This window comes from Babylonia areolata, chromosome 27, assembly GCF_041734735.1.
Source record: "Babylonia areolata isolate BAREFJ2019XMU chromosome 27, ASM4173473v1, whole genome shotgun sequence".
Lineage (NCBI taxonomy): Eukaryota > Metazoa > Mollusca > Gastropoda > Neogastropoda > Buccinidae > Babylonia > Babylonia areolata.
In genome coordinates, this window is record NC_134902.1 from 6,302,125 (window position 1) to 6,312,124 (window position 10,000).

The following is a 10,000-nucleotide window of genomic DNA, read 5'->3' on the forward strand; positions in this document are numbered from 1 at the left end:
TCAAGTAGACAGCTTTTGAAATGTTCACCATACAGATTATCTCAAGTCGCCAACTATTCACATCATAAGTTCCCTCAATCAGACAGCTTTTAAACGGTCACGTTACAAATTCTCTGAATTAGCTTTTGAACATTCTACATTAGACATCTTTTAGACTTCTATAGTATAGGTTCTATATTATGGGTTCTCTCCAGTGGACAACTTTATCCTCCACATATTAATTTATCTCCAACTGGACAGCTATCAAAGTTTTACATTATAAATTCTCCACCGATTTGTACATTGTTCTGAACCGGATTAGTGGTGGCTGTTCGTAAAGCAATGGAAAGTGAAGTGAAATGGTAATGAAAACGCACCTTCTTTGCAGAGCTCTCCTTCAAAGCCGCACACGGGCGTGGAAGGTGGCGCGTTTGTATTACCAACTCGTCCATCTGGCCAACGCACTTGGGAATGCTGCAATACGGAGCTACTGTGTTAGATTATGATAAACAGTCAGGAAATTTTATCACGAGAGAGAGAGAGAGAGAGAGAGAGAGAGAGAGAGAGAGAGAGACAGAGACAGAGAGAGAGAGAGAGGGGAAAAGGAAGAAAGGAAAATACGTACATCAAGACAAAGCCAGAGAGAGAGAGAATGGTTTAACTGCGTATAGGCCTGTGACTCGTTGCAAACATAATATACATAAGGAAACCTACATTAGGCACACAAATAAGTAGATAAATAATAGACATATAAATAAATAAATGAATGCATAAACAGATAAATCTTTCGTCCTCACTTTATCAGTTAGAGATCATCCTTGTGAGAAGACACTTAAATAAGACAATGGCAAAATATAATTAACCATTGTCGTTCCTTAACTAGTTGTTGGTACAGAATTATGATTCATTATATCTCTGTGCTAGAAAAAGTAAACTTTGAAAGATTCAGCTGACTGTCGAGTCCACCATTCAGAATACTTGCACATTTCTGATCTCGTGTCAAATATGAGTTGGAACTATTTATACAATATTTCAACCAAAGGTCACTGTAGTTTGGGCATTCAAACAGTACATGGAATTCATCTTCACAGTCATCCAAACAAAGAGGGCAACCCACTTGACCAACAGGGGAAAAGCGGTGGGTGTGGCTATTTATAGCCCATTCTGAAACGTGCACAGAGAGAGAGAGAGAGAGACAGACAGACAGACAGACAGACAGACGGGAGTGGGGGGATGGCGGGGGGGGGTGGGGGGGGGAGAGGAGAAGAAACTTAGACTGAGAGAAATAGGAACAGATCATGTAGTGAACACCATTTTGATAACATTGAATTTTTATCAGTGCATTTGAGGACAAAGAGGTGTCAAACTCAAAGAACAACAAGAAGAAGAAGATGATGATTATGATGATGGTGGCGACGATGAAAAATAAGGAAGCGGAGGATGATCAGAAGAGGAAGAAGATTATGAGGATTAACGATGATGATGATAATGATAATGGTGGTGATGATGGTGATGTGAAATAGAAAGGAAGAAGATTATGAGGATTAACGATGATGATGATAATGATAATGGTGGTGATGATGGTGATGTGAAATAGAAGTTTCAGTTTCAGTTTCAGTAGCTCAAGGAGGCGTCACTGCGTTTGGACAAATCCATATACGCTACACCACATCTGCCAAGCAGATGCCTGACCAGCAGCGTAACCCAACGCGCTTAGTCAGGCCTTGTGAAAAAAAAGAAAAAAAAGAAAGAAAAAAAGGGTGAATAAATAATAGATAAATACATAAAAAAAACTACCACTACTAATAATATGTATAAGGCGCAAAAACGTGATGAAGTCAACTATAAGCGTACATAAATAAATAAATAAATAAATAAATAATAATTATAATATAAAAAGTAGGAAAATAGAAGAAGAAGAAGAAGAATATTGATTGATCGAATCTTTAATGAGTAAAGAATTAGGCGCAGTAAAGGCCTTTTTAAAATTCTGCCCATTTAACGACACAAAACATAAAAATAAAGAAATGAAATGAAATAGAATAAAATAATAAGAACGACGAATGAGAATAATAACTGGAATAGTCTATTAAAAGTAACAAAGCAATGAAAAGAACAATTGCTACATTATCAAGTACGTACGTACGCACGCGCGCGCACACACACACACACACACACACATACATCATAAAACAAGCAAAGACATACGTACACATTGACGTCCACACACTCAAACACACACACACGCACTTACATTTGCTAGTGCAATCACACATACATTCAATTTTTCATTCATCATGGCATGGCAGCTAGTGGACTGAGTACAAGCAAGTATTTTGCAAAAGACCGCGAGTAGATTAATCAAAAGTATTGAATAGAAATATTTTCATGTTAGACTTAAAGAGAGATATGGCTGGAATTTGACGACATGTCTTTGGAAGCATGTTCCATTCTATGCTTCCATTTAAAAGCTGCCCAGTTCAGGAAATTCATAATGCGTACATGTAGAAGCTGTCTACTTGAGAGAATTAATTCTATAATGTGAACTTTTAAAAGCTGTACTATAGAGAGAAGGCCTAATCAACGCCCTGGATTTATCGGAGAAGAAGAAGGAGGAGGAGAAGAAGAAGAAGGAGAAGAAGGAGAAGGAGAAGAAACCACCACCACAAAAGCAACAACAACAGCTACTACCACAAGAACAATTACAACAATAACACCACAAAAGCAACAACAACAGCTACTACCACAAGAACAATTACAACAATAACAACGATAATGAAAAAAGAAAAAAAAGATAATGACGGCAACAAACAAGAGAAGATGATGACGAAGAAGTGGGCGGATGATGATGATGATGATGATGATGATGATGATGATGATGATGCTGATGATGATGCTGATGCTGATGATGCTGCTGCTGCTGATGTTGATGATGATGATGATGCTGCTGCTGCTGATGCTGATGATGATGCTGATGCTGATGATGCTGATGATGATGCTGCTGCTGCTGCTGATGATGATGATGATGCTGATGATGATGATGCTGATGGTGCTGATGCTGATGATGATGATGATGATGATGCTGCTGCTGCTGCTGCTGATGATGATGATGATGCTGATGATGATGCTGATGCTGCTGCTGCTGCTGCTGCTGCTGATGATGATGCTGCTGATGATGCTGATGATGCTGATGCTGCTGATGCTGATGATGCTGCTGATGATGCTGCTGATGATGATGATGATGAGGAGGAGGACGAGGAGGAGGGGGAAGGACGACAACAACCAAAAGAATCGTGTAAGCACAGTATAAGCTTTAAGCTCATTGATTCTCCTTTGTCTCTGCATTGTAATCATGGAGTGGAGTGATGGCCTACAGGTAACGCGTCCGCCTAGGAAGCGAGAGAATCTGAGTGCGCTGGTTCGAATCACGGCTCAGCCGCCGATACTTTCTCCCCCTCCACTAGACCTTGAGTCGTGGTCTGGACGCTAGTCATTCGGATGAGACGATAAACCGAGGTCCCGTGTGCTAGCATGCACTTAGCGCACGTAAAAGAACCCACGGCAACAAAAGGGTTGTTCCTGGCAAAATCCTATAGAAAAATCCACTTCGATAGGAAAAACAAATAAAACTGCTCGCAGGAAAAAATACAAAAAAATGGGTGGCGGTGTAGTGTAGCGATACGCTCTCCCTGGGGAGAGCAGCCCGAATTTCACACAGAGAAATCTGTTATGATAAAAAGAGAAATACAAATACAAATCAGAAATGTGTACTGTTGAACAATCAAAGATTATTTAAACCAACAAAAAGAATGCACCTTTGTCTTTGTTTGCATTGTAATCATGGGAACTGTTGAAACAATTAAATGTTATTTACCCCCCCCCCCCCCCAACCCCCCCAAAAGAATTCGAATTCAGAATGAACCCAACCCCACAGCTATGAAATCTTTCACTATGTTCAGTCTTCCTCCATTCAGAGTGTTGAATAGATGGAAGAGGAGGGGGAAGAAGAGGAGGAAGAGGAGGAGGAAGAGGAGGAAGAAAAGTAGAGGAAGAGAAAGAAGAGGAGAAGGAAGACCGAAAACAACAACAAAAGAATCCGAATCAGAAAGAACGGCACTATATACAGCTGTGAAAGCTCTTACTATGTTCAGACGTCCCCCCTTTAGAGTGTTGACGATGCTGACACAGATCCTGAAGCGACCATCGGGCCCCATGTCCAAGATCCAGTTGTTTACCAGGCGGTCCAGGTTCACATCCAGCTGTAAAGGCCCAGTCAGACCTGCACGTTGAAACCACGGGTTTCAGTGGAAGGGCGGACAGGTTACATGATTTTTGTTTTGTTTTGTCTGTTGTTGGTTTTTTTTTTCCTGCCCCATCATCTGCACCGTTTTTGTTGCATTACTCCCACGCCGGTTATTCCGAGTCTTCCCATCCCCACCCCCCGCCCCCCAATACACGGCCACAACCGGGTTCCTCTCTCGCAGTTCACGGTTCTCTAGCGTGGCTAGGATACGCGGAACAAGAAGTCTGTCGCAGTCCCAGCGTCGGCACTCCGCAGGGAACATAGCGATGTCAGGTCGCCAAGAGGCCACACACCAGAGGAGACCCTGCACTGCCGCTGACTCACTTTGGCCGTTTTCCATAGTGCCTCTACTCTACGCTTCCTGTCATAATGATATCCAGGTATCAACCAGGCCCGAGAGATACAGACACTTGCAGTGTTGGTCAGGATATTAGAGCAACTCGCCCAAAGACTCATCCGTGAAGTGGATAATATTCGACTGTGTGGTCCCAGTCTTTCCATTTAAGCCCACAGCACACTCAACTCAGGGTAGGAGACGGCCGCGGGCCGAAAAACCCACCTCCGCTGGGATTCGAACCCGCGTCCTCCCAGCAGTCAGTCCGCGACGCTAACCACTTCGCCACGGCGGCTGTTGAAAATGTACATGTTATTCTTCCATCACAACTGACACAATCAAACTTGGCAGTACATCCATCCCTCTTTCCAGTTCAGTCAGGAACCTCGGTGTTGTCCTTGACAACACACTGTTCATGTAAAAATTTATCAGTCAGACATGTCAATCCTGCTACTGTCAATTGCGGCGCATCAGTTCCGCCCGGAAATATCTGTCCACTGACGCAACATCTAGACTTGTCGTTTCTCTCATTCTGTCTCGCCTTGACTACTGTAACTCTCTACTGTCTAGTTTGCCTGCTTCATCCATTCAGTCCCTTCAGCGCATACAAAACTCTGCTGCCTGACTCGTCCTCAGAAAGAAAAGATCTGAGCACATCACTCCTCTTTTGCATCATCTCCACTGGCTCCCTGTCTCACACAGAATAAAGTACAAGATCAGCACTCTATGTCATAAATGTATTCACAAATCAGCCCCTTCCTATCTCTGTGGCTGCCTTCACCTCTACACTCCATCTCGCTCACTACGATCGGCTTCGGATCCACTCAGTTTACGCATACCCAGATTCAAACACTCGACTGTTGGCCGCCGTTCTTTTTCTGTCTCTGGACCTTGTAACTGGAATGAACTTCCTCTTTCGATTCGTCAGGTCTCCACACTCAGCTCTTTCAAGTACGGACAACGTGCGTGTTTGTTTTGGTCAACACGGGTTTCAGAAGGTGGGCCGGACAGTTTATATGCTTGTTTTTGTTACCACGGGTTTCAGTGGATAGACAGACAATTGACGTGTTGGTTTTGGTTACCACGGGTTTTCAGCGGATAGACAGACAATTGACGTGTTTGGTTTTGGTTACCACGGCTTTCAGTGGATAGACAGACAATTGACGTGTTTGGTTTTGGTTACCACGGGTTTCAGTGGATAGACGGACAATTGACGTGTTTGGTTTTGGTTACCACGGGTTTCAGTGGATAGACGGACAACTGACGTGTTGGTTTTGGTTACCACGGGTTTCAGTGGATAGACGTGTTGGTTTTGGTTACCACGGGTTTCACTTTATTGAAAAACTATATCTTTTCCCTCCTTAACCCATTGGCTCCTGCGTCTTGGATAAGCTATATCTTTACCTTCTTAACCCTTTGGGTCCTGAGTCCTGGATAAGCTATATCTTTTTCCTCCTTAACCCCTAGGCTCCCGAGTCTTGGATAAGCTGTATCTTTAACCTTCTTAACCCTTTGGGTCCTGAGTCCTGGATAAGCTATATCTTTTCCCTCCTTAACCCCTAGGCTCCCGAGTCTTGGATAAGCTGTATCTTTAACCTTCTTAACCCTTTGGGTCCTGAGTCCTGGATAAGCTATATCTTTTCCCTCCTTAACCCCTTGGCTCCTGCGTCTTGGATAAGCTATATCTTTACCTTCTTAACCCTTTGGGTCCTGAGTCCTGGATAAGCTATATCTTTTTCCTCCTTAACCCCTTGGTTCCTGAGTCTTGGTGAAGAAAAAGAGATCAGCGTGGCATGAATTCTCCTCCTCCTCCTTCATCTTCACCATCATCATTATTATTCCTTATCATCTTCTTCTCCCTCTTCTTCTGATCACCCCCCCCCCTCTTCCTTATTTTTCATCGTCTTCATCATCATCATCATCACCTTCTTCTCTTGGTGTCTCTGTTGCTCTGTATCTCTGTCTGTCTCTGACAGAGACACGAAACGACACAACACAACACAATGTGAAACACCACGATACAGCACGACATGACAAGTGTCTGACCAGTGGTGGAGATACGACACGACACGATACGATACAACACAGCAACAACATAACACGAGTGTCTGACCAGTGGTGGAGAACCCCTGGGCGAGGTGGAAGAGGAAGGTTCCGTTCCGGGGGTCTCCATTCTTCAACGACACGACACGACACGACACGACACGACATATGACACAACACGACACGACACGACACGACACGACACGACACGACACGACACGACACGACACGACACGACACGACACATGACACAACACGACACGACACGACACGACACGACACACGACACATGACACACGACACGACACGACTGTCTGACCAGTGGTGGAAAGCCCCTGAGTGAGGTAGAAGAGGAAGGTTCCGTTGCGGGGGTCTCCGCTCTTCTACGACACGACACGACACAACACGACACGACACGACACGATACGATACGCCACGACACGACACGACACGACACGACACGACACGACATATGACACAACACGACACGACACGACACGACATGACACATGGCACGACACATGACACGACACGACACGATACGCCACGACACGACACGACATGACACGACACATGACACGACACGACACACGACACGACACGACACAACACGACACGACACGACACGACACAAAACAACAACAACACAACACGACTGTCTGACCAGTGGTGGAGAGGCCCTGGGCGAGGTGGAAGAGGAAGGTTCCGTTGCGGGGGTCTCCGCTCTTCTCCAGAGTCTGGTTGACCAGGATGGCCCAGATGCTGGTGGCATCGTACAGGAACGGCGCGTAAGCGTCCACGTAAGTCTTTTGAAGATCGTGACAGGACATGGAAACATAGAATGACAGGCATAAAACATAGAACGACAGGCATACAGCAGATGAATTCGGGCATATAATATAGAATGACAATACGTGGAAAAATAGAATGACAGGCATAGAACATAGAACGACAGGCATACAGCAGATGAATTCGGGCATATAACATAGAATGACAGGACGTGGAAACATAGAATGACAGGCATAGAGTATAGAACGACAGGCATACAGCAGATGAATTCGGGCATATAACATAAAATAACAAGACGTGGAAACATAGAATGACAGGCATGGCAATATAGAATGAGGGACATAGAACAAAGAAAACGACAGGCATATAATATAGAACAAGCATGTAAAGTAGAACGATATGCATAGCAACATAGAATGACAGGCACAGAACAGAAAATGGCATGCAAGGAATATACAATGACAGGTATGGCAATATAGAACGACAGGCATAGAACACAGAAAATGACAGGCATAGAATAGAAAGTGACAGTTACATAGCATAGAACGCCAGGTATAGAACACAGAACGACAAGTTTGGAACATACGATGACAGGTATATAACATAAAATAACAGGTATAGAACAGAAAAAATGACAGGTAAAGAACATAGAGTGACAGGTATAGAACATAGAGTGACAGGTATGGAACAGAAAATGACTGGTATATAGCATAAAGTGACAGGTATAGAACAGAAAATGACAGGTATAGAACAGAAAATGACTGGTATAGAACATAGAGTGATAGGTATAGAACAGAAAATGATAGGTATAGAACATAGTGACAGGTATAGAACAGAAAATGACAGGTGTAGAACATAGTGACAGGTATAGAACAGAAAATGACAGGTATAGAACAGAAAATGACAGGTATAGAACATAGAGTGACAGGTATAGAACAGAAAATGACAGGTATAGAACATACAGTGACAGGTATAGAACATAGTGACAGGTATAGAACAGAAAATGACAGGTATAGAACATAGAGTAACAGGTATAGAACAGAAAATGACAGGTATAGAACATACAAACAGGTATAGAACAGAAACTGACAAGTACATAACATAAAATGACAGGCATAAACTATAGAACAAGCATAGAACATAGAATCACCAATACATAACATAAAATGACAGGCATAAACTATAGAACAAGCCTAGAACATAGAATGACTGGTATAGAACACAAAACGACAGGCATAAATTATAGAACAAGCATAGAACATAGAATGACCAGTATATAACAGAAAGTGACAGACATAAACTATAGAACAAGCATAGAACATAGGATAACTGGTATAGAACATACAAAATGACAGGCATAAACTATAGAACAAGCATAGAACATAGAATGACTAGTATATAACAGAAAATGACAGGCATAAACTATAGACCAAGCATAGAACATAGAATGACAGGTATAGAACACAAAATGACAGGCACAAACTATAGACCAAGCATAGAACATAGAATGACCAGTATATAACAGAAAATGACAGGCATAAACTATAGAACAAGCATAGAACATAGGATAACTGGTATAGAACATACAAAATGACAGGCATAAACTATAGAACATAGAACATAGAATAACAGAAAATGACAGGCATAAACTATAGACCAAGCATAGAACATAGAATGACAGGTATAGAACACAAAATGACAGGCACAAACTATAGACCAAGCATAGAACATAGAATGACCAGTATATAACAGAAAATGACAGGCATAAACTATAGAACAAGCATAGAACATACAATGACCAGTATAGAACAGAAAATGACAGGCATGGAATATAGAACGAGTGGCAGAGAACAGAAAATGGCAGGCATATGATGAAGAACGGCAGGCAGGGGACATAGAATGGCAGGCATAGAACAGGAAACAACTGCCGTAGGATAGAAAATGACGGGCATAGAATATAGAACGACAGACATAGAACATGGTAGCATAGAACAACATGCAGAGGACAGAAAAATGACAGGCTTAGAGTATAGAACGGAGCATAGAACGACAGGCTCAGAACAGAAATGACAGGAACAGAACAGATATTGACAGGCATAGTACAGAAAACAGGAACAGAACATAGAACGTTGGGCATAGAACAGAAGATAGCAACAATGAAACATAAACTGCCAGGCATAGGACAGACGATCACAGCATAGAAAAATAGAATGACAGGCATAAAACACAGAATGACTGACAGGCAACACTGAGTGACAGACACAGAACATAGAATGACAGGTGTAGAACAGAAATTGACGGGCATAGCATACGGAATGACTGACCAGCATAGAACATAGAACGACTGACAGGCAGAGTGCATAGAATGAAAGACACAGGGCATAGAATGACAGGTGTAGAACTGAAACCGACAGGCATACAATATAGAATGACATGCACAGACCCGAAAACAACAGCAGCAGAAAAGAAACTGACAGGCACAGAACATAGAATGACAGGTATAAAACAGAAAACAAATGATAGACATAGCCCAGAACAGACAACGACAGACA

The 10,000-nt window shown here is 42.7% G+C and overlaps 1 protein-coding gene across 1 annotated transcript in view; it reads right to left on the bottom strand.

Moving 5' to 3' along the window:
* LOC143301569 (atrial natriuretic peptide receptor 2-like) overlaps window positions 1–10,000 on the bottom strand; it is an 82,167-nt gene that overhangs the window by 42,449 nt on the left and 29,718 nt on the right. Inside the window, exons 9-11 of the mRNA XM_076615950.1 lie at window positions 7,324–7,465; window positions 4,122–4,258; window positions 357–453 (exon numbers count right to left, since the gene is read on the bottom strand). Of these exons, the coding sequence (XP_076472065.1) occupies window positions 357–453; window positions 4,122–4,258; window positions 7,324–7,465 (376 nt within the window). The remainder of the gene's footprint in view (window positions 1–356; window positions 454–4,121; window positions 4,259–7,323; window positions 7,466–10,000) is intronic.